Source organism: Urocitellus parryii, chromosome 4 (genome assembly GCF_045843805.1).
Source record: "Urocitellus parryii isolate mUroPar1 chromosome 4, mUroPar1.hap1, whole genome shotgun sequence".
Lineage (NCBI taxonomy): Eukaryota > Metazoa > Chordata > Mammalia > Rodentia > Sciuridae > Urocitellus > Urocitellus parryii.
This window is the reverse complement of record NC_135534.1, coordinates 183,812,629-183,839,056: the sequence shown is the minus strand read 5'-3', so window position 1 is coordinate 183,839,056 and position 26,428 is coordinate 183,812,629. Positions and strand designations below refer to the sequence as shown.

Genomic DNA, 26,428 nt, shown 5'->3' with positions numbered 1-26,428 from the left:
CTGAGGAATGTTTTTTTTTCCTTTGGTTTGAGACTGGCTTTCTTCCTTAATAGCATTTCCTTTGTAGCCTTAAGAATTGCTCTCCATTTTATGTGATAGTTGGCAGGATAAATCGAGGGGGTTCAAATGAGAATCAGTAAACAGTGTGCTCCTCCTATTATTTTCTTCAAGTTTTCACTTACCTGTAGTGTATCCTTCAGGTAATACCAATAGGTGAGTCTGTCTAAAATATTCTAACTCACAGGCCCAGTATTCTAGTTCAATCTCAGAAAAAAAGAAAATACTGTAAGATGGTCCATAGTTTATTGAGAACTTTGTGGTGATATAAATATTTCTCTACATTCTGAGCTCCAGAAATATCTTCCAAAGGACTAGCTATTAGCACAGGAAGGCAATTTAAATTCTTTCTTGGAAAAGATAGGGAGGGGCCTAATATTTGCAACAAATTAAAGTCAGGAACATAAGCATGGAAAATTAAAAACTTTTCAAAACTCTAGGGGGAATGTTGTCAAACCTCATTATGTCCTATAATTGGTACATGTTTGTGTTGACAAAATTTAAATAACGAATATATTGCAATCCACATTACCACAGTATTTGAAGACTTTAAGGCTGATCTATGGTAAAGCATGCCATTCTTTATGAGTTAAGTCCTCTTCCACCTGGAGGAGTAGAGGTAATAAATACCATCAGTGTGCAGGGGTCATTGTGCATATTTCCCATTCTTCTGCCCTAGGATGTTGTATTCCTATCTGTTAAATTTTTTTTTTCATTTTTTCTAAATCTCTGTTATCTGTCCAAGTCTATTGTCATTATTTCCTATCCTAGTGAACCAAAATCCCTTTATCATATATTTTTTATTGGTTCATAATAGCCATACATAACATTAGGCCTTATTTCGACATAATTATAAATGCTTAGAGTATAGTTTGCTCCAATTAAGTCCTCAGTACTTATCTTTGCCCTCCCCCTCCTCCAACATCCTGTTTCCTTTCCTTTATTCTACCTATCTTTCTATTTATTTACATTTTCTTAAAAAATTAGTTTCTTGTGGATAGACATGATGATATTCACTTAGTATATTCATATGGTACACTGGAAAGTTAGCTAAGATTAATTCAATAGTTTTCCCCTTAACCTGTCAATCCTCCCTCCCTATCAATCCCCTTCTTCCACATCCTTGATCTTTCTTCTATTGTACCAAAATCTGTTTAAAGCAGTTAATGTGAACCAATAGGCCAGTAAGTTGATTCATGAAAAGGCTCGTAGATCTATGTTCAAGTCCCTTTTAGAATGTTTTGGTCCAAGTCATCTATTCACAAACTTGTTGTTGCCTTTAATGACATATTGCTTAAGTAGAGTTTGAATCCACATTTTGGACCCCAATGTTGACTTCTTCAGGACACTATCATACCTCCAAATACACTTTAGTTTGACATGCCAAAGAACTTCCCATAGATCCCTCAGAAAACAGTGGTCCTATCTGTGGTAGGTTTGTAAGTCCAATAAGTTACCTTAACCTGACTATGACTTCCTCCCTTCTTCCCTCCTTCTCCTTTTGTAATGGGGTCTTGCTATGTTTCCCAGGCTTGCATCTTCAAAACTCCTGGGCTGGGGGATCCTCCCACTGCAGTCTTCTGAGTGTTTGGACTATAGACACATGCTACCATGCCTTGCAAATTTTTTATTTTTTATAAATAAATAATTTTTTTATATTATTTTATTGGTTGTTCAAAACATTACAAAGCTCATGATATATCATCTTTCATACATTTGACTCAATTGGGTTATGAACTCCCATTTTTACCCCAAATACAAACTGCATAATCACATCAGTTACACACTCACATTTTTACCTAATGGCATATTAGTGACTGTTGTATTCTGCTACTTTTCCTATCCTCTACTATCCCCCCTCCCCTCCCCACCCATCATCCCTCTCTACCTCATCTGCTATTGTTCAATTCTCTCCCTTATTTCCCCCTCCTTTCCCCTCACATCCTCTTCTATGTAATTTTGTGTAACATTGAGGGTCTCCTACCATTTCCTTATGTTTTCCCTTCTCTCTCCCTTTCGCTCCCCCCACTCGTCTTTGTTTAATGTTAATCTTTTCCTCATGCTCTTCCTCCCTGTTCTGTTCTTAGTTGCTCTCTTTATATCAAAGAAGACATTTGGCATTTGTTTTTTAAGGATTGGCTAGCTTCGCTTAGCATAATCTACTCTAATGCCATCCATTTCCCTGCAAATTCTATGATTTTGTCATTTTTATTGCTGCACAGTACTCCATTTTGTATAGATGCCACATTTTTTTATCCATTCATCTATTGAAGGGCATTCAGGTTGGTTCCACAGTCTAGCTATTGTGAATTGTTCTGCTATGAACATCGATGTAGCAGTATCCCCATAGTATGCTCTTTTAAGGTCTTCAGGGAATAGTCCAAGGAGGGCGATAGCTGGGTCAAATGGTGGATCCATTCCCAGCTTTCCCAGGAATCTCCATACTGCTTTCCAAATTGGCCTTACCAATTTGCAGTCCCACCAGCAGTGTACAAGTGTACCCTTTTCCCCACATCCTCGCCAACACTTATTGTTGTTTGACTTCATAATGGCTGCCAACTTACTGGAGTGAGATGGTATCTAAGGGTGGTTTTAATTTGCATTTCTCTGACTGCTAGAGATGGTGAGCATTTTTTCATGTACTTGTTGATTGATTGTATGTCCTCCTCTGTGAAGTGTCTGTTCAGGTCCTTGGCCCATTTGTTGATTGGGTTATTAGCATCTTCAACAAATGGTGCTGGGAAAATTGGAAATCCATATGCAACAAAATGAAACTGAATCTCTTTCTCTAGCCATGCATAAAAGTTAACTCAAAATGGATCAAGAAACTAGACATCAAATCAGAGACACTGCGTCTAATAGAAGAAAAAGTTGGCTACGATCTACATACTGTGGGGTCGGGCTCCAAATTCCTTAATAGGACGCCCATAGCCCAAGAGTTAATAACAAGAATAAATAAATGGGACTTACTTAAACTGAAAAGATTTTTCTCAGCAAGAGAAACAATAGAGAGCCTACATTCTGGGAACAAATTTTTGCCCCTCACACTTCAGTAGAGCCCTAATATCCAGAATATACAAAGAACTCAAAAAATTAAACAATAAGATAATAAATAAATTAATTAATTGATTTGGTGGTACTGGGATCAAAAGCAGGACCTTGCAAATACTAGGCAAGTGTTCTATCACTGAGCTGCTTCTTCCCTCTCCCTTCTTTTCTTTTTTTTCATTAATTTTAACCCAGATCATCTTCCTTGAAGTTGGACTGTTAAGCTTAGCAAGGGAAATGACCCATGAAACTGGCAGCAACATAAATCACTGCAGTAATTCTCCCCTTCATCTATTCCTAATCATATGGAATAGACTCATAAAAGCAAACATATGAGCCTTCCTCATGCACTGCATAGGAAAGAAACAAAGCTCACTAATCCTGCTTTTAAAAGATGAAAAGAAGGAAATGACCTGTTCTGAAGCAATGATGGGCACTTGTAGTTACAGATATTGTCCCAGTGTCATGTTCCACAATTGATCCTTCTCCTGGAGCTCATAAATGTAATACACATGCCACCAACATAGAAGCGAACAAGGAAAAAAAAATAGAAAATGAGAAGTTTTTGCAAATGATGTTATTCTTACAACCTCTCTATATCTTTATAAAATATCTCAATAATCTATCAAATGACAATCCTTCTTTTCCTTTATATATATGAAATTTTAACACATATTCATTCTGTTGTAAAAGCTATCAGTCTTTTATTAGGAGATTCTAACATTCAATCAATCCACTTCTTTATGTATCATGCATATGATAAGCCCTTTATGATGCTTTATAACTTATATTTCACTTGGAGTAAAATGGGTTCCTTAAATACAGTATCAACATTAAAAATAGCCCAATATTCTTTCTAGAGGGCTTTAATAGTGGTAGCAGTATTTTCTTCATTTTTCAGGTACACAAATATAAGTCCAGCATAAGTGTTTCCCTATTATCCACTTGAAACCAAGGATAATAAACCAATGTAATCTACTTGTCAACTGCAGTTTTTCCTGGGTCCCTTCAAAAATCAGTCTGTTGTAAGTTGAATTATGTCCCTCCAAAAGATATGTTAAAGGTCCATCCTCCAGTGCCTCAGAATGTGACTGTATTTGGAAACAGTGTTTTATAGTTTTAATCAGATAAGCTGAAGTCACACTGCAGGATGGGGGTGTTTAACCAATGTGACTGGTGTCCTTATATGAACACAGAGAAAAACAGACCCAGCGATGAGGGCTACCATGTGACACTGGAGGCAGAAATGGACATATTGTGGCTGTACACCAAGGAAAGTCAAGAATTGCTGACAAATCACCCAAAGCTGGGAAGAGGAAAGGGAGGATTCTCCCCTACCAATTTGGTGCTTTGGCCCTGCTGAAAACTTCATTTTACATTTCCACCCTCTAGAACTGTAGACAATATATTTCTATTTTTTAATTCACCCAAGTTGTAGTGCTGTGTTATGTCAGGCATAGAAAACTAATATATAGTTCATAACTGCTTTTAGTCTCTGTTTTTACTGCTGACAAGCATAATAATTTTAGTATATTTTCAGTTTCTAAGGGAGACAGTGGGATGCATATTTTTGCACACATTATTGCATTGCTTGAATGCCTCCATGTCTTCTCATCTCATGTCCACGAGAGGCACTTTCAAAGAGCTAATGAAAGCTCCCACTTGTTAATTACTGGTGCTTTTCTAAATTAAGAATGATATTTCATCATAGACATAGATTGATTCCAGTTGGATTTCCCTTCTTCGGGTCCCTAAAGTGTTGTATAATTTCCCATCTCATACATGTGTATTTTTTCATCTTTCAATCTTATAAGGCCCATTTTCCAGACCATAATGTCTGTCCATACCTTGCTATCTGAGAAATAATAAAAATGTATACCATGTTATTATAAAGTTTTTCTGAAAGTAAGAAGCACTGCTAATACTCATTGAGCAGATTTATCTTTCTAGTTTCAAGGGACTATTGTAAACAAGTGAAAAGATTGTTTCCTTTGAGGTTGAGTGTCTGCTTTCTCTACTTGAGTAGATATGACGCTGCTTGTTTAGCATCCTTTGTAACTGATCATGGGGAGAGGCCTATTTTTCTATGGGGTAAGAAATTCCTCAGGGAGATTAACACATGGAAGGCCTTTTTATGTATGCTATGGATACCTCCAATTATCCCTCATTTCATATTCTTGAATATGCAATTTCCATTTAAAAGTGAACCCTGTGTGCATTTCTGTATTAGAATGTTCTTTGCATATATTTCATAAGATGCATATTTCAGTTCCAAAGTAATTTTCCATACTTCCATAATAGAAGAAATCTAAATTAATGCTCAGTTGGCCAACTATTGTCTTCCAAAAGGCATAAAACTTGAGGCTTCCTCCAATAATTATCTATGAAAATTCTCAGTGGTATTCCCAGAATAAAAGTAATGGAATTTGGTCAAAAGCTTTCATCAGTGTGATGACATATTGTGGACACTTCTGATTATATTTGAGAATTGGGATTTCATCTCCTGGGATGTACATTTGAATATTATTTGGAGCTCCAAGAGTACCTGCTGCTATTCAGAGCCCCACTCAAATCTAGCTTTTCTCAATCTCCTGGCAGCTTCATAAATAGAGAATAATAACGTTTCTTGATATGACATATGGTTTCTCTACAAATCAATCAACCTGATCAATTAAGTGCTTTTGATTTGGAGGCCATAGAACAATACCTTACTTGGATTGATAAAGGAAAAAATAATAATAGACCAAATAATTCCTAAGACAATATTGCTCTTTGCTTGGCCCTGTATTTTAGCAAGTTTAATCAGCCATTCCCCTGGTGGTTATATTATTTATCATCGCTTGTAATTCAGTCTTAAATATTCAGATTAAGATATCAGCATTTTGTCACCAGAATAATGAACAGTAATTTACAATTGCTTGAGTGTAACACCTCAACAGAATGTGGCAATAAACAGGATAATTTAAATGTCTTCTGGGAGCATAGTAATTATATATTGAAACCCACTCATACTGGATTTGAATTTCTCCTGAAATAGAAATGAAGAATATGTTATTAAAATAGATCATAAAATAATAGTACATATCTTGAATTGTTAATGTCATGTCAGTTATGGCTAAGCAACCACATTATTTAGTCCTCAGTAGTCAATCATGAACCTCATTGGCTACAAGTCATACTGGATGATTACACACAAAAAAATTGTGGGTACTAATACATACATTTTTTTGTATACCTAGGATTGAACTCAGGGACACTCAACCACTGAGCCACATTCACAGCCCTATTTTGTATTTTATTAGAGACAGGGTCTCACTGAGTTGCTTAGCACCTCCCCATTGCTGAGGCTGGCTTTGAACTCATGACCCTCTTGCCTCAGCCTCTTGATTAGAGGCATGCGCCACTGCGCCTGGCATACATACATCTTATAGAGTTCCTTGATATATATTCTGAATTCGATTGTGTTCTGATAGTGCTTAAGTTCCCATGTGGCTTATTCTTTCAGAAAAGAATAAACAAGAATATTTGTATGACCCAATGATTTGGCTAAGTGAAGTGTCCTCCATTCAAACATATAATACATATCCAGTAATAATTTTTGGTAGAGGTGATACAATATACATACATAGCTTTCATTTTTAAATTAAGACTTTGAGACTTATTTTTATATCTCTCAAGAGAAAAGCCTATGTCCTGATGGCTTCAATGGTGAATTCTACCAAACATTGAAGAAAGAATTAATGTCAATCCTTTATAAATTTTTCCAAAAACTTGAAGAGGAGGGACCACTTTTAAAATCATTTTAGGAAGCCAGCATGGTACTTTAAATTAATCCACTTTCAATTAATAATACTAGTAGACTAAATAATCCTAATAGACTCCCCTCCCCATCATTAAATGGCATTTGGGAAAGTTAAGCTAGAGAATCTATTCATTCTCTTGTTCTTCTACTTCACCTTCCTCTCAAATGAGTACATGAAATGACCTGAGCAGTTGGAGTCCTTTTATTGTCTGTGTCATAAGCATAATATTAGGGAACACTTCAGTGTCATTGTATATTCAATCCAAATTTTCTTGCATTCTCAATGTCTTTGTAGCTTCAGAAAGATGATTACATTTAGTCTCTAATGGTGAAATTTGACGTTTGCATCTTTAAGGTATTCTTTGAGTAGCTCCATCTTTATCCACCTTATCAGATTGGAAGTTTTTCCATCTACCTAGATCTTTTAAGGTGGTAGTTAATTTAGTATCCTGAGTAAGTCTGTAACAAATCTTTCTCTTTAAAAAAATTATGTTGTTGTAAATTGACAGAATGCCTTTATTTTTATTTTATTTTTATTTTTATGTGGTGCTGAGGATCAAACCCAGTGCCTCACACATGCTAGACAAGAACTCTGCTGATGAGCTGCAGCCCAGCCCTGTAACAAATCTTTCTATTCAACTATTCTGAAATTAATGGAAATATCTCCCTGTATGCTAGTGCCTAAAATCCAAGTTAATATTGGGTTATCTGGAAATTGATGACATTCATCTACAGTAGGATCTAACTCTTTGAATAATATCCCTGCATCTCTGATGTCTCTTGATTTTCAGCTCTTACAACATATATTATCTTAGTAGTGACTATGGATTAAATGGAGGTCATATTCCAATCAAAGAAATATCTTCCTAACTCCGTGTTAGTGCCTGTCCTTCCTCATTGCAGGCAGGCTATTGTGGACTTGGCAATCTTAGGATCACTGTGGTATTTTCATTTTTGGTAAAGCAGCCCAGGTAACAAATTGGCTTAACTTCCATCCATCTGAACTTCCTGTTAATCCATTTAGTTCTTTTCTCAGTTTTAGATCTATCAGCCACAAGTTCCACTGATATGTCTTTCCTCTTCTCAATGCTGATAGAGCTACTGTGACATTAAGTAACTGGTGGCCTTGGAGCTATATATTTTTAATAATTTTAGTATATTAACAAAACCATGTTATTAATGGTTTCTTCCCCACCTCCCCACAATTTACCTTTTTTTCTTCTGAATAAAGCCTTAACTCTCATTTAAATTATGAAGATGAAGGTGTTTCAGATATCCTCCTGTCACCAATTGCAACAGTTAACAGATTTTTATGTAGGTTTGAGTAATTGACGCTCCACAGGGTATAGTCACATAGATTTTAATAGAGATAAAAGATACAGCATCTCAGCAAATGAAATAGCAGTCACAGTGTGGTCCAAAATCTTCCAGTAGCAGTTCCAGGATTTTCCTCATTCTCACAGGATATATTTTATTTTTGGATTGTGAAATGCCAAGATACGTACCAAAATGGTTTGGTCCCTAGAGAGACAAAGCACAAGTTTGGTAAGAGGTCTTTTATACTCCACTGTTCCTGTATTTAAAATATGGCATGTAAAAAAGCTATACGCAAATCATTATCATAAACAATCTAGTACAGTGTACCTCCAGCAGAGCTTCAGACTTTAAATAGTATGTTATTATTTAATAGGATATTTCATTCTTTTCTTGACCAGGCATCTGTCCCCAATTTCCCAGTGTTAGTGGAGGTAAACAGAGACAACTAACACACTCATGAAGCTCTTCATTTTACAGCAAATGTGAGGTTTTTTTTTTTTTTTTTTACCAGTCTCCTATATTCTATAGCTAATGTAACATAATAAAAAAGAAAAACTGCATATTTCCATTAGTTTTATAGAATGCATTGGATTGGAATAGAGTTTCAAATTTCTTTTCTTGCTTGATAAATTATAACACCTAATCAGATGAGTGAACTCCCAGCTTTGTCTCTGATACTGCTAAAACCACTCTTCAGTACTATTTCCGCCATCTTTTTTTTAAATATTTTTCCCTCCCTCCTCCATTTTTGTTCTGTATCTCTCTTCTTTATAACTCACCACTACAGCAGGTGTTTGAGTTGATGACTCAGTTACAAAAAAGACAATCTAGCTTTATATTGATATTCAATTTAAAATTCACTATTGAAGAAACAAATTGCTTAGATAATTTGCTTCACATTAAAGCAATGGTGAGAAGGCTTTTAAAACTCCAATCTTGTTAGTCTTTGCCTAAGTAAAACAAACGAAAACCTCAAATTAAAATGAGGATAAAAAATTATTTCAATGTCTGAATTGAGATAATGTTGCATCTTGAAGAAAATGAATCTAGTAGTGTTTTGGGAAATTAATCAGGTGATAGGTTGGAAAGATGATCATAGCAATATTGTGAGTCTTATCTATCAGACTCTGGTATGAGAATATGCAGCTCTGCTAATAAGTTCTATTTTGAAGTGCCTTATAAGGCATTACACTCTAATGAACTTTTTGTGATCTTTTAGAATTACTAGGCACATTAAATTGGAGAAGAGGAAATTACTGTAGAAACCCAATGCTATTATATCATACATCATTTTCAACTACTCATCAAATTGTAATACAGTCATTACTTTATAGATTTGTTTACTCCATATGTTCAAATCTTGAGGAAAAGGAGTGTAGCAATTTCCTTCTCTTGCAAATAATGTTCAGAAATGTTGCTCATATGCAATAGTAGATATGAATATGTTTTATGAACTCCAAGATTCTGTAACATTTACTATGAAAAATATAATTCATAAGAAATAAAGATATAAATACTGTTTTAATAAAATTGTCTCTTAGAGTCCATATAAAACTGGTGAAAACTAGTTAATACATTATAATATATTTATTTTTAAAAAGCTTGTTATTCTCGATATGGAGAAGAAAAATATACAACTAATTTTTATTTTTATTATTTCACTGATAAAGATGTTTATTAAGTATGTCATGGATCAATTTTGATTGTAAAATCTTAAGTAAATCCATTCCATTAAGGTAATAAGATTTTTTTAAATAAATGAAAAAAAAGTTTAACATCCTTAGTGGAGAGATACAAATCAAACTACACTGAGATTCCATCTCACTTCAGTTATAATGGCAATCATCAAGAATACAAATAACAATAATTTCTGGTGAGGATTTGTGGGAAAAGGTATGCATTGTTGGTAGGACTGAAAATTAGTACAATTGCTTTAGAAAACAGTATGAAGATTCCTCTAAAGATTAGAAATGGAACCACTATATGACTCAGCCATCCCATTCCTTAGTATATATCCAGAACACCTCAAATCAGCACACTACACTGATACATGAATACCAACATTTATAGCAACACAATTCACAATGGCCAAATTATGGAACCCACTTAGGTCTCTGTTAACAGATGAGTGGGTAAAGAAAGTACATACACACTCACAAAGGAGTTTTACTCAGCCATAAAGAAGAATGAAATGATGTCATTTGTGAGTATATTGATGGAACTGAAGAACATTATGCCAAGTGAATTAAGCCAAACTCTGAAAGTCAAGGGTTAAATGTTTTCTCTCATATGTGGAAGCTAGAGAAAGAAAGAGGAGAAAAAGGATTAATAAAAATGAATCTCAAGAAAATAGAAGGGAGACCAATAGAGTAAGAAAGGGGACTTAGTGGGTACTAAGGGGAGGAGGGGAAGGCAAGGAAAACTACTGAGAAAGGAAATCTACAATTTACGTTATGTCCATGTACAAATAGACCGCAATAAGTCCACACACACACACACATACACACACACATACACACACACACACACACACACACGATGGACTAATTAAATCACAATAACAATAATAGAAGGAAGATAAATAGAGTAGAGCAAGTGGATTGGAGGAGGAGAGGAGGGAAAGGGAAGGTACTGGGAAAGGAAACTAATCAAATTATATGCATGTACAAATATGGCATAATGAATCCCACTATTATGGAGAATTACAGTTTACTGTTAAACAGAACTATTTGGAATTTAAAGAATGTAATGAAATTTTCTAAAATTGTACTTAAACTATATTCATTGAAAAACGTGTTATTAGTGGTTTCTTATCCCCTTAAATTTACCTTTCTAATGTAAGGGTTGTCAAAAGTATTCTTTCCCTTATGTAAATAATGTGACCATTATATGTTACGTAGATTTAGTGCAACTCTTTTCTCAGTCCTTAGTTCCTTGTAAAATGCTCAATTGAACATTGTATCCCCAGTGTCCAGTAAAGGGTTTGCACATAGTGGTATTCAGCATATATTTTTGACCAAATTAATTTATTAAGTAGGACACTAGAAGAATTTCTCAATTCTTTTTTTTAAACTTTAATTTGTTATATATGACAACAGAATGCATTACAATTCATATTACACATATAGAGTACAATTTTTCATATCTCTGGTTGAACTCAAAGTACAGTCACATCCTTTGTATCTTCATACATGTACTTAGGGTAATGATGACCATTGCATTCCACTGTCTTTCTTACCCTCAAGACCCCTCCCTTCCCCTTTCTCCCCTTTTCCTCTTTGTTCTATCTAGAGTTCCTTTAATCCTCCCATTCCCCCCTCCCTGAAGCATATTATAAATCAGCATTCTCAAATCAGAGAAATCATTTGGCATTTGGTTTTCTGGGATTGGCTAATTTCACTTAGCATTATATTCTCCAGCTTTATCCATTTACTTGCAAATGCCATCATTTTATTCTTTTTTAATGCTAAATAATATTCCATTGTGTATAAACACCACATTTTCTTTATTCATTCATCTACTGAATGGCATCTATGTTGGTTCCAGAGTTTAGCTATTGTGGAGCAAGTGGCATCACTATACTGAGCTTAAACTATACCACAGAGCAATAGTAACAAAAATGGCACCAAAATAGATTTGTAGACCAATGGTGCAGAATAGAGGACACAGAGACTAACCCAAATAATTACAGTTATCTTATATTTGACAAAGGCACCAAAAACATACATTGGAGAAAAGATAACGTCTTCAACAAATGGTATTGGGAAAATTAGAAATCCATATGCAACAAAATGAAATTTAACCCCAATCTCTCACCATGCACAAAACTCAACTCAAAGTGGTTGAAGAACCTAGGAATTAAACCAGAGAACCTGCACCTAATAAAAGAAAAAGTAGGCCCAAATCTCCATCATGTCAGATTAGGCCCCAACTTCCTTAATAAGACTCCTTTAGCACAAGAATTAATATCAAGAATCAATAAATGGGATGAATTCAAATTAAAAGCTTCTTCTCAGGAAAAAAATAAACAATTAGTGAGGTGAATAGAAAGCCTACTAATTGGGAAACAATTCTTATCACACTCACATCAGACAGAGCACTAATCTCTAGAATATATAAAGAACTAAAAAATCTTAACACCCAAAAAACAAATAACCCAATCAATAAATGTGCCAAGGAACTGAACAGACACTTCTCAGAAGATACACAATCAACAAATAGAAGAATTTCTGAATTCTAAAAATAGAAAAAGTAAGCCCTGATTTCCAAAAATAAAAATTGTTTTAAAATATATTTTAAAGAGATTTGTCACCTAAAATATTAGACTTCATAGTTTTTACTAATTAAAATATTAATAATGACATTGTGACTTTGAACACTTTCTGAGTTTTCTCACACAGAGAAAGTGAAAACTTAATTGGTTTCTGTCATGTTATTTAGCTTAAAACTTCTGTGATATTAAATTAAAACATAAAAAATTCCGGGCATTATTTTAATTTTTGTTGATTTAAATTATCTTGATATTTTGGAATATTTCAGATTTATACACAAGTTGCAAAGATAGTGAAAGAGTTTTTATACTTGTAATCTTGATGAATGGGATTTTATAATTGCTAGTTATTCAAGTACTGTGTGTAACCTTGGAACGTTATTTTATTACTTCATACCTTCATTTACTCATTTATAAAAGGACAAATACTACTATATAATTTCTACAGAATTTCCTAGCTTTAAGAGTCTCTAGCTTTAAATATAAAACACAATGCTGACATGTTCTATATTTTAATGCTTATATATTATGTTTTCTAGTATGTATTTGTGTCTCTGTGCATGCATATGTACCACTCCTGCTGTGTTTAACAAATTGTTATTTCTCAGAAGCCCAACATTGTATGACAAATTTCAGTATATCTACCCTATAGCTTAATAGACTTTCCTAAAACACTTTAATTCAATAATGTGTTATTTACTTATCTGAACTTATTCCCAGAATAATTCATTCTGGATTAATTATTTTTTTTGTGATCTTAACATATGGGTTTACTTTTTTGTCTTGTGGTTTTTTACCTATTGTATAGTTTGCCTGTTTGTTTTCATTCCAAACAAGGTTGGGGATGGCATTCAAAAAGAATAAAGATGCAGTAAGGTAAAAATTGAATGATAATACATTTAATTCACAGTGATTAATTGCTTTATTTCAATAATAATAATACCTAGTTCATTTTTTTTCAATAATGACATTACATCATTTTGCCAATTATGGTTTGAATTATTAATCTCTTTGAATTAACTTTGCTTTGGTAGATATATTTTAAGCAAAAAAGCTCTCACATTTCACAAAATATCTTGGATGAACATCTGCCCTGTTTCCAAAAGGTAAAGGGCAGAGGAATGTTATTTTTGAGCTTTAGTTCAGTCTCAACACATTCACAACACCAGATTTAATTGGGTGTGTGGGAAACCGTCCCTAACGCATCAGAAGTTTCTCCATTGCACAGATCCTTCACTCCAACTTCAAATTGTTTGGGGAATTGGGGAACAATTATAATAACTGTTGCATCATAAATATTTACTCTCTTACCTGTGTGGTATCAAGCATGGTTTATTGAACTTGACTTTAATTCAGACTGCTGACATAAACACTATGAAAAAAAGTCCTGGTTTCTATAGGAGGTGGAAATAATTTATCATGATCAAGGTGAGTCCTGCATACCAGAATCTGTACCATAACTCAACCAAACTCTATCTATAATAAATGTTATTAATATGCATCTGTACTATAAATAACCTGAAGCAATACAGGCAGGCTCCATTTTATTTTCTCCAAATGCAGCTGCAAATTATTATTGTATTTTAATTTGTATAATATCTGCTAATTCTAAAAGTAATCTCCATATACTATGTTATCATTTCCTTGCCATATTTCTACAAGAAAATTAAGGTAGGTATTTTTCTCAATGATATGCAAATGAGAAAATTGAGGTCATAAATTACAAAGAACTTCAAACCAAAGGCTGATTCTAATCTGAGGCACTATTCCACTTTGCTAGATCCATATCATAGATAGTCCAATGAGCCCCATGCACTTGCAGTCCATAAACTGGTGATTGTATACATAGTAAGGCAACTTGTTAGTACTGATGGAAAGATGATTAAAACCTTTTGCAAGTGAACAGTTCGGACATTATTAAGTTGCCCTGAATTAGAATCCACAAGTACCACACAGAGAAATTGCTCAAGTGTCAAGAAACTAAACATTGATATATTCAGTCAAAACCCATCTGCTGTGTGTAGCCACTCTGTTAGAGTTGGGTATAGAGGGATGAATAAGGAAGGCAGTGAGTCCCTATTTCTCTTGTAATCTCCTAATAAACATGGTAGCCAATTTAAAGTGCTAGGAGCAGAAGAAAAACAAAGACAGCAAGACAGGCCTGGTTTGAGGTAGGTTTGAATTGGCAAGACATTCCAACTCTGGAAAGGAAGGCTTAGAGCACATGGCAAGGTAAGTTCCATTAGCTTAGGATGCATTGCTGTTAAGTGTGTCTGGAAGTGGAAGACAACAGGCTCCCCAAGCCTGAACCCCAATTTAACCCTAACCCCTAACCTAGGGGTTAGGGTTAGGGTTAGAAAATCTCGTGACCTTTTGGAACACCTCTGTGACTTTGTCAGTACCTTGTTGTTTGATTTGCATTTGTGACTGGACTTTATCAAAATTCTTATGCTTCTTATCCAATGTGTCCCCATGGTTAATTTCTGAATCCTGCTTGAGAATTTTGATGTATCATAAGAATTCCTATAGAACCAGTGGAGTGTCATTGGATCCTTTCTCTGGGCATTGTTGAACGAGTACAGTTAATTAATTATTGTGACCCTAGTTTATCTATGGTTCTCCAAGCACTTTCTGATGTTGACATATAAATTCTATATAGACTTTAGAGATACCAGTTGGGCATGATAGTAATGTAAAAAGAATGGACTTAGGATCTTGCCTCTGTCCATTTTATCCATGGGACCTTAGCCTAGTGAACTATTTCAACACAAAATATGGCACATAGGATGCTCCATTAGGCTGAATAAAATAAAAATTAATAACCTTTTGGGTCTCACTTTTTTATCTCTAAACTTATATATATTTCCTGTCTTTCTCTTCAAAGTTTAAATGTTATGTTTATTTTTAACTAAATTTTTCTGTGAAGAGAGACTATTCCTATTCAGTTGGATTCTGACTGTAAGCAATATTTATTCTACTAATTTTTCCAAATACTATCATATAATATGAATTGTGATGAAATTCTCAAAACTATCACTCCTTGCAGCAATTAAATTGGGAATTTTTACCAGAGTCAAATCCGTGATGATTTACAGAGAAAGTAATATTCACATCTAGTCAGCTTTTAGTGAACTCCACTAATACAAACATCTTAGTTCATATTGTTACATTTCTGCTAAAAACACCTCATATCACACTGTATGATGTCAAGCTTGGAGAGCTGCTAATGTCAGTTGTGGGCTAACACTTGCCCCTTGTTTTTTGCTTTCTAAAGATGAACCCTTTCCCCTCCAAAAGAAGTGTCACAGTCTCTCCCTGGGTTTAGACTTTTGACATACTAGATTCATTTTCCTTACTGGAAGGGCTTGCCACCATTCCTCCTTAGCATCCTTAGCAAGTACCTTTTGCACAGGAGACATGCTGTCGATTTGCCTGCTCCTAATTTTGGCTCAACTTCTCACTTTTGGGTTATGGCCTTCTCTTTTCTTAGAAACCTGCCTAATTCTTTCCATGCTTCTAGATCCAGCCTAAGTCTTAAACTATTCCTGAAGTCTTCCTTGCAGGATAATTTCTTCTTCTGGGAAAGATCTATATTTTTAACCCAAGGTATAATATGTAAATATAGTTATAACATATTTCCATATGTACCTTTTCTAGATTCCTAATTGAATGGTGAACTTTATAATGACAATACGTTATTTATTTATTTATCTTTACTGTACTTTGAACAGCTTCCAAGCTAAGCTATTAATGATATCCTAAACATTTTATAGAAGTTTGGAACAAGTTTATTTTCCTTAAAAATGTGTCTTTCAGTAATTTTGAGTGCTGCTGTCCTCTCATCTCTGCTCCCAGCTGTGCCATTAATTCAGGGAAAAGACACTGGAAGAGGGGAATGGGGGATGAAGAATAGACAAACAGACACCGAGAGAAAAAAGCTGGGGCTGGGGAGTGGGGGGAAGCCAAACTATGATGGCGTTTGACTGACCCAGAGGTAGCTCAGCACATTTATTTTATAGGTTTTGTCATCAAAATATTATTTGTGAGGAAGTTTCAACAAAGCAGGCAATCTGAAGACGCAGGACTGACTACCAAGACGTAGGGTGACCTCGTTATGTTCAGAATTCTCAATCCCTGGAAGCTGGTGCCTGAGCCAAGTTCCTGACTGATATAACTCTGTGTCTTTGCCCAGTTTCCTCAGGGCTGGCATCACCCTAGCAACTGGGCCATCTTGACCTGCACCTTCCCGTAGGAAGTTCCCAGCCCAAATGCAGCCACAAGGCAGTCAGACCATGATTCCGATCACTGCTCTCTACATTTGAGTATTTAAAAATGAAAGAAAGAAAAGAAAAACTCAACTCACCATTTGCTAAATAAACAATCCATTGCGAAGACCTAAAATATAATTATTACTGAAAAATAAAAGAAGAGATCATGGGGAATTTATTACTTGAGTTTCAAAAGATATGACACTTTTGGTAGGCCTGATGAGTGTAGGAGGAAGCCTTGTTGCACTAACCACTCTGTCTCTGTGTCTGATAAAAAAAAAATCCTTGAATTTCTGATTGATATAGCTCTAGCTCTATGTTTATATAACATTTAATGTTGCTGAGAGAAATTTGAAAAAGAAATGTGTCAATGTGGAGTTTTCTTTAAACACAAAAAATTATGTTCCTGAATTTTTCTAGGTTGCTACTCTAATCTCTTATAATTAAGCACTCCTTTTGTCCCCCACCAAAATTGGTTTGAATTAGGAACATCGAGATAAACTGCAAATTCAGTATTGTTGTAAACCTTGCAAATCAAGTGCTTTGGCATACAATTGCAAAAACATCACCTGGGGTACTTATGAGAAATTCAGATCTCAGGATTTGTCCTGAGCACTAAAATGTGATCTGAATATTCCCAGTTTTGAAAATTAGTGAATCTATGAAACTGTACTTCAAACTCAATTATTTCCTATCTTGGTCAAGTCCAATCCTTTATTTTTGCCAAAGAATAGGGATACTATAAAGAACATTATACTTTGTAAAGCATATTAATGATAGTATAGATGCACACATATTTGTATAAAATATTTAAACATGCTTACAATTTTTAGGTTGGCTTAAGCAAAATTTCAAACTCTGAAGCTGCAGAATGAAATAAGTGAAGATACTGTGTAATGTTTTCTAAAGATTCTCTATCACATTTATGTGGAACTGGTCAACCCAATGGTCTTGTCATAGAGCAATCAAACAAGACAATAAGAGTCAGCTGAAATATTGGATCAACTCTAGCTATGTTTTGAATCAGATGTTATACTTCAGTTTATGTTATTTAATTCATTATGATAACATGTTGATAAAATATGCAATTAAACTGATTAATACAAGATATTGATCACTATAAAAAGAAGTAAATTTAAAAGTATTGGTTATAAAAGAAATATGTTTAAAAAAATTCAAAACTGCTACAAAGTTTTGACTACTTCTAAAATTCCAGCCCTGGAATTTTAACCTCTCTATTGCTCTGTCACTAGTTCAAATGACATAAAGAAGTCAGGCTTATAGGTGGTACTTAGCCAGGGATTGTAGAAATACCATTCCAGAAAGCCGTTTTAACAACAGAAAAGATTACTTCTAGGTGTGTATCTGGCATACATATAGATTTCCTTCCTTTGTTAGCTCCTTTTTGATATGATATACATATAGAAGTACCTGTGAGATAATTGATATGATACACATATAGAAGTATCTGTGAGAATAAAAAATTATTCTCTTGCCATGCGACTATCTTTCTGTGGGAAGAACATTATCAACCATTTTACATGTGAGATAGCTGTCCTCAAGCTGGCTTGTGCTGATATATCCACCAATATTATTACCATGTCAAAATCAAATACGGCCTTTCCGGTTCTCCCACTACTGGTCATTTAAAAAAATATTCTCTCAGATACTTCTATCTGTGTATCATGGGTAAATATCCATGTATTGTCAATGGGATATAGTTTTTTCATTATTCACTATTTCTTTGTTTTTTAGTAATACATATTATTGAAAATAATGTTCAAGCTTCAAGAAAGAACTCCTTCTAACATTCTAAAAAAATGATTGTTCATGTACATTGTAATTTTGTTTCTTAGAAATATATGTATATTATGCTGGCTCATCTTTGATATTCTGAAAATGAGTGAAAAGGATAAAATTAACCTGACATTTGTGTCAGAATTTCTTCTTCTGGGTCTTTCTGGATACCCAAAAACAGAACTCATTTACTTTGCTCTGATTCTAATTATGTACCTAGTGATTCTAAGTGGAAATGGTGTTCTGATCACAGCAAGCATCTTTGATTCACATCTTCACACTCCCATGTACTTCTTCCTGGGCAACCTCTCCTTCCTGGATATCTGCTACACATCTTCTTCTGTACCCTCAACATTGGTGAGCTTAATAACAAAGAAAAGGAATATTTCCTTCTCTGGATGTGCAGTACAGATGTTCTTTGGATTTGCCATGGGATCCACAGAATGTTTACTTCTTGGTATGATGGCTTTTGATCGCTATGTGGCCATCTGTAACCCTCTGAGGTACCCCATCATCATGAACAAGGGGGTGTGTGCACTGATGGCCTCTGTATCATGGCTGTCTGGTGGAATCAATTCAGCTGTGCAAACCTCTCTTGCCATGCGACTGCCATTCTGTGGGACGAACATTATCAATCACTTCACATGTGAGATCTTAGCTGTCCTCAAGCTGGCTTGTGCTGATATATCTCTTAATATTATTATCATGTCAATATCAAATATGGCCTTCCTGGTTCTCCCACTGCTGGTCATTTTCTTCTCCTACATGTTCATCCTCTACACCATCTTGAGAATGAACTCAGCCACAGGGAGACGCAAAGCCTTTTCTACCTGCTCAGCTCATCTGACTGTGGTGATCATATTCTATGGCACCATCTTCTTTATGTATGCAAAACCTAAGTCCCAAGACCTGACTGGGGAAGAAAAATTGCAAACTTCGGAAAAACTCATTTCTTTATTTTATGGGGTAGTGACCCCCATGTTGAATCCTATCATCTATAGCTTGAGGAATAAGGATGTCAAAGCTGCTGTAAAACATATGCTAAACCAAAAACCTATTCAATAAGAACATCAGAAATCCAAGTTGTTTTTTTTTATAAGAAGCACAAGATGGACTCATAGGTAAATCAATGAGAAAATTTTGGTAGAAATTAGGAAGAAACATTTTATTCTCTGTCTTCATTAGCCTTGTTCAGCAAGAATGGTTGAGAAATACAATTTGCTACAAACTCCGTTTCCAACATGTCATGATCCAAATCTTACAAACACCCTGAATCCCATTTGAATCCCATTCTTGGTGATGCATGAAGAGAGTATTTAAAGTGAACTGTGTGGGTCAGTGGAGAACAGTCACACACAAGCTTTGGAAACAGGGATACAAGAGTACAAATTCTCCAATTCCCCAAACTAGCTAAAGGATGTTGCATAAATTATTCATTTTTCTCTATGTCATAGTTTTGTTTTCTTACCAAGAATAAGGAAAGAAAGAAAGAAAATGCAGTTGTTAGTGTCATTTAACATTTCAATAAGTTAGAGAAAACAACTACCATAGTGCCAGTAACATTCTGTCCTGAAATTTCAGAATTGAAAATAAAACTATATTAAGCACTAAAGATTGGTACTTAGCATCTCTTTACTCTAGTAAATAATGGTTAGAGTCAAACACCTCCCTGCAAAACTTACACCATTAATAGAAATCACACCATCCTATTCACAAAGAGGAGATTGATCAGGCCAGGAGAAGAAATAAGAAGTGTGAAATGAATGTTGGGAAGCATTTCACTATTGTGCCAGTGACAGGAGAGAAACTGTTTCTGTTCCCATTTTGGTGAGGAGGCTGATAAAGGCCTCTTAAAATTTTGAGAGCTAACAAAGGAAGGGAATCTGGCATCTGGCTTGATGAGTGGAGGCCTTAAGAGTTCTCAAGGATGCAGACTTGCAGAGTAAGCTAGTCTGAAGAGAGAGGAGGGTAGGTATTCTACCCAGAAAACCAACAGAAACATTTCAAGATGTTCTCACAAGCTCACAATGAGGAATGAACAGTTAGTGATTGGAGAAAGGAATCAATTCTTGTTATTTTCCAATGAGGGGATACTCCTTGGTAAATCTAGAATAATATTTTATTTTTTGGTATGTTACTTGTTATAAGTCCAATTTTGAGCACAGGCGAATGTTGGGCTATAACATCCCGATTTCCCATGGTCTCTATGGTACCTGGGTTTTGACTTCATTTTCCTACTCAAGTTTCCTTTTCATCATCTTTATTAGAGTTACAACTTTATCCTCCCTCTTCTACTCAGATCTTCACTTTTTTGGCCAAACCTCTTCTTTCAGGTAGGCTAACTTCTACCTAAGTGTTCAAATACTACTGTGCTGTGACTATCTGCACATAAGTGGATATTACTGCAGAGCACCTAGAGCTGAACATCTGTGCCTCTCCTCCATCCCCTCCATAAGCCCTACATTTACATCTGATCCTTGGCTATCTCCCTTCACTGTTTGATCTCTTTAAATAAGGTTTTGGCCTACAAAATATTATTTCTATTGTTTTAGCCAACTCCTTAGCATTTAACCTTAATTTCCCCCACAATACCACGATAGTCAGCATCTTCTGTGTATGTTTCCATCATATTGAACTCATCATCATCTGGCATAATACCAATAGATATGCATGAGTGGATGTAATCTAGCTTTGGTATAGACAAAATGTGCCCATGTTAACCAGTGATCAGAAAAATAATAGATTAGATAACAAATTGTACTCTCTGGAAAATTGGAAAATCTCTAACAGATTTTAAGTATATTAAATTTTAACTAAAATTCATGTTCTTTAAATTTCTAAGAAGCATCAATAATAAGAAAGAAAAAGTGCTGTATTTTAGCCATCTCCCCAAAATATCACTTTTAGTGTTTCTGCTATTAATTACTAATCATATATTCATCATGTTTTTTGTTTTGATTTATCAGTGATGTAGTATAAGCACTTTTTTAATGTATGAGTTTTATAGGATAAATCCAAGAAGTAACAACAATAGTCCAGATGATATGAACATTTCTATTTCTGGCAACGATACCCTTATAAATGTCATATTATCTATGTTAAACACAATTACAAGAATTTACTCAAACATGTTTTTAATTCTTATTATATTCATACAAACATATTTATGTATCTCTATATTATTTCATATATGTTATATGTATTTTAATTTTCTCTAAGTATAAATGCACTTAATATTTTCTTTAAAACAGTTTTTAGAAATGTTGATTTAAAAATATTTAATAGAAGATCAAGAATAATTTAACAAAACCCCATGTACATGTTATACAGCTTAAATAATTATCATACATGGAAAATCATCTTTTATCATGTCTGTGCTCATTTATTTTCATCTTCAAGATTATTTCAAGGCAAATCCTGGCATAATTACATCATAATATATTTTATATTATATGATTATGCTCAGGATATTAAATTGTGTGGAAATACCATAAATGGCAACAACCCAACAACCACCATTCACATTGTAGTTCAAGAGAATACACCTTCTGAAACACGTAACTCTGATATGAATGACACCTCCAATACTGAAGCAAATATGAGGACTGGAGTCCACCATATGGGCACATGAGCCATATAAAATCCATCGTTTGTCATTATACTGAAAAGTTACTGTAAGATAATGTGGGCCATATGTTGATTGATTTTTTAAATTCCAAGAGAGGTCATTTAAAAAAAACAAACAAACAAACACGGAACACTTGCCCAGAGTTGGATCTTTTACAAAGCACTTGCAACTTCAGAGTGTACACTCATGCAACTTCAGTGTGTGTACTCATACAACTTCAAAGTATGTACTCATGTGAAACTTTTTTAAAGATATAGGACATGGTCCTGGTGTAGGAAGATATTTCTGGACCAAAAAAATTCTAAAAGTTTATTTTTACCTCCCAGGAGAATATAGTAGAATGTTTCTGTCACTGTTGGCTTATACACCAATCATGCTGTCACCATTACTGCTTATTCCTTGAGTAGAATTTGAATATATGTCATTGGTCCCAAATGTTCCTCAGGAGACTACCATACATGTACTAGTAACCTCCAAATACACATTAGTTTGGGTATGCCAAGAAGCTGTCATAGGCTCCATTTCTCCCATCACTTGCTTCTCCTTTTTTCCACTTTTCATTTATTTATTTTTTCCAGATTATCCTTCTTGGAGTAGGACTCTGTTTGTATATAAAGTATGTTCACACCAATTCATGTCTCCAAGATACCATCTCACTCCAGTCAGAATGGCATCTATTATGAAGACAAACAACAATAAGTGTTGGCAAGGATGTGGGGGAAAAGGCACATTCATACATTGCTGGTGGGACTTCGAATTGTGCAGCCAATATGGAAAGCAGTATGGAGATTCCTTGGAAAACTGGGAATGGAACCACCATTTGACCCAGCTATCTCTCTCCTCAGTCTATACCCAAAGGACTTAAAAACAGCATACTACAGGGACACAGCCACATCAATGTTTATAGCAGCAAAATTCACAATAGCTAAACTGTGGAACTAACCTAAATGCCCTTCAGTAGATGAATGGATAAAAAATTGTGGCATATATACACAATGGAATTTTACTCAGCAATGAAAGAGAATAAAATCATGGCATTTTCAGGTAATGGATGCAGTTGGAGAAGATAATGCTAAGTGAAGTTACCCTATCTCCTCAAAAAAACAAATGGTGTTTTCTCTGATGTAAGGTGACTGACTCATAGTGGGGTAGGGAGAGGGATCATGGGAGGAATAGAAGAACTCTAGATATCACAGAGGGGTGGGAGGGGGCAGGGGTTTAGCAATGATGGTGGAATGTGATAGACATCAGTAATCGTGCTTTAAAAAGCAGAGAACTAAGAATGATCCATATAGTCATTCTTTTGGTAATTTAGACAGTAGTAATATTTAGATATACTATTGTGATATCATGTCCAACAAATGATCAGTCTTTTGGAGTTTATAAATGCAACAAATGTCTCACTAATATAAGATCAGGGAAAGAAAAAGAAAAAAAATGGGAACAGAGAATTTTCTATGAGCACCTATTTCAATTATTGCCATCTTCTCTCTATCTTCTCCTACAGGCTTTCAATAATATATCCAAGGCTTAGTTCCCTTTAATTCTTTGTATGTTAGGTTTTAACACTCTTCATGTAGTTGTGAAAGCCATACCTTTAGTCTCTTAACCCACTCTAGTTTTGTTAGAAGGACTTTCAAATATCCATTTCAATTTTCACTAGTCTGCAATTTTGTGGAATAGGAATAAAATTAAATCTATTGCTTGTGCTACTTTGCAACTCATTTTTAAATATCACATGCTGTACCTTAATTATATAACCAATATCCAAGTTAAAAAATACTTTTGCACCAGGCCCTGATATTTGCAGTAGTAATTACTTGACTTGCCATGTATGCAAATCCAAATCCAAAACAAATGTCTCTCTCAATCAAGATTCACAGCTATCCACCTGGAAACAAGGGTAATGGGCCAATGTAATACACTAGCCACCTGTAGCTCTTCTGCATACTTTCTTTTTTTTTTTTTTAAAGAGAGAGTGAGAGAATCTTTAATATTTATTTTTTAGTTCTCGGCGGACACAACATCTTTGTTGGTATGTGGTGCTGAGGATTGAACCTGGGCCGCACGCACGCCAGGCGAGCGCGCTACCGCTGAGCCACATCTCCAGCCCTGCATACTTTCTGTAGAAAGACCATAACTGCTTTTAGTCTCTGACTTTTCTAATAATAAATGAAACAAGTGGGGGACACATAATTTTTTTATAGTTTGTTGCATTGGTTGAAGACCTCTATGCCCTCTTATCTTATATCCCAAACAGGCTACTTTCAAAGAGAGAATAAAAGCTCCCATTGTCGGTTTTAGTCCTTTCCTGGATTTGGAAGGGAAGTTGTATAATAAGACATGAACATGCCCCACTTTGATAATCTATCTTCAGGTTAATAAATTAAGGTATCTCAGAATTTACATGCTAAACAGGAATCCTATGCTGTTACATAAGGCCTGCATTTTCAGGATATACTACTATTCCATTAGCTACCATCTGAAAATTGGTAAAAATTCATGAGTCATTATCTCATTATCTAGTTCCTCTGATTCATAAGGAAGACTGTTCTTAATTCTTCCTAAATCAAATGCTAATTATTACTTGGGGACATCATTTTTTCTTATTTATTCATTTTTATAATATGGTTCAAGTACCTATTATAGTAAAGAAAAAACAACATGGACACATATCTTTTGTATTTACTGTACATATATTATGGGTTATGGTATATGTTTTGGTGTGTGTTTTTATTTGTGCATGTTTGTGTCTGTGCATGTATAATACAATTCCTACTTTATTAAGTACATTGTCATTTTTAAAGTTCAGTTATTTTACAGTAAAACATGGCATCTTGTAGTAAATTACTATCATTATCTAAGCATTAATATTCCTACTGTACCTTAACAGACTTGACTAAAACACTTGCAGTCAATAATATGCTCTTTACTTATCTGAATTTATCTCCCAAACTATTCATCCCAGACTTAAAACAAACAAACAAACAAAAAAAACTTCCATGGCCTTAACGTATGAATTCACTTTTGTTCTTGGATTTATTTATAGTATGGTTTGCAGGTTATATACTTCATGGTATATTTGTATTTTTTCATCCCAAGAACTTGGTGATTTCATTCTGTATGAAATTAATTTATCATGAAGAACGAAGAGAAAGTAAGGTTAAAGGAAAACAATAATGCATTGAATTCAGAGTGTACTTGTTTTATGTCACTTATCTCTATAATTTTTTCAGGTATGGTTTCATTTATATAGTTATTATTTGAATTATTAATCTCTTTGAATTAATTTGGCCTTAGTACACACCTTCTAAATTAATGATTTTCGTGTTTCATAAATTTTGATTTGTTGAACATTCCCAGTTATCAAAAGTAACAAGGACTGGTGTATGTTATGTCCATATTGAGATTCAGTTCAGCCTATATTCTCAGCATCACTCTTAATTGGCTATGTGAGACACTGTAACTACTCTTCAGAAGTTTTCCCATTTCATAGATATTTCACTCCAACTTTAAATTGCTTTGGGTATTGGGGAACAATTATAATAATTATTGCATTACCAATGTTTACTCTTCCACATGTAAGGAATTAAGCATCACTTGTTGAACCGAGAGCTTGCAGCAAATGAACATTTGGGCCCATTAAGTTGTCCGGAACTTAAATCCACTTAACTAATTTAATAATCTAGAAAGCAACCTTCCCGATTCAGGTAAAATTCATCTGTATGTACCACAACTGTGTTTGGACGTAGTTGTATAGGGATAAACAACAGAGATGAGCTGCTTCCCAGGTCCCTTGTCTCCCAATATACATAGTAACCAAGTTCACTTGCTGGAAGTAGAGGACAACCAAAGGCAGCAAGTTAGGCCTGGCTCAAGGTGAACTGGATCAGTGAGGGAGTTTCTGCCTGGGAAGGGATGGCAGAGAGCAGGTGCAGAAGTGGTTTAGCATCCTAACATGCATTGTCATTACATTTGTCTGGAAAGGGTAGTAAACTCAGGCTTCTTAGTCCTGGATCCCAGAAGGGCTGGATCTGGAACATTGGCACCATGCCCTAAAGGTCAGTTTCTTACACTCATCTTCCTTTTGCATTCATGGTGGGTTGTTCAGAATGCTCATGTCCCTCATCTATGGCATCTCCTGACAAATGTGTGATCCCCACTTCAATAGGATATTAATTCATTCTAACAAGTTTGCAGGGTGAGTGATTTCACAGCCAATGTTTCATAGTCTGAAGCAA

At 34.8% G+C, this 26,428-nt stretch overlaps 1 protein-coding gene across 1 annotated transcript; it reads left to right on the top strand.

Moving 5' to 3' along the window:
* The first annotated feature begins 18,661 nt into the window (after positions 1–18,661).
* On the top strand, positions 18,662–19,624 carry LOC113175198 (olfactory receptor 13C3). Its single transcript, XM_026379434.2, has one exon. The coding sequence runs from the start codon at positions 18,662–18,664 to the stop codon at positions 19,622–19,624; it is 963 nt and encodes a 320-aa protein (XP_026235219.2).
* The last annotated feature ends 6,804 nt before the right edge of the window (positions 19,625–26,428 follow it).

Excerpts from the sequence above, each read along its gene's own strand:
- LOC113175198 (XM_026379434.2), top strand. The coding sequence starts at position 18,662 with ATGAGTGAAAAGGATAAAATTAACCTGACATTTGTGTCAGAATTTCTT.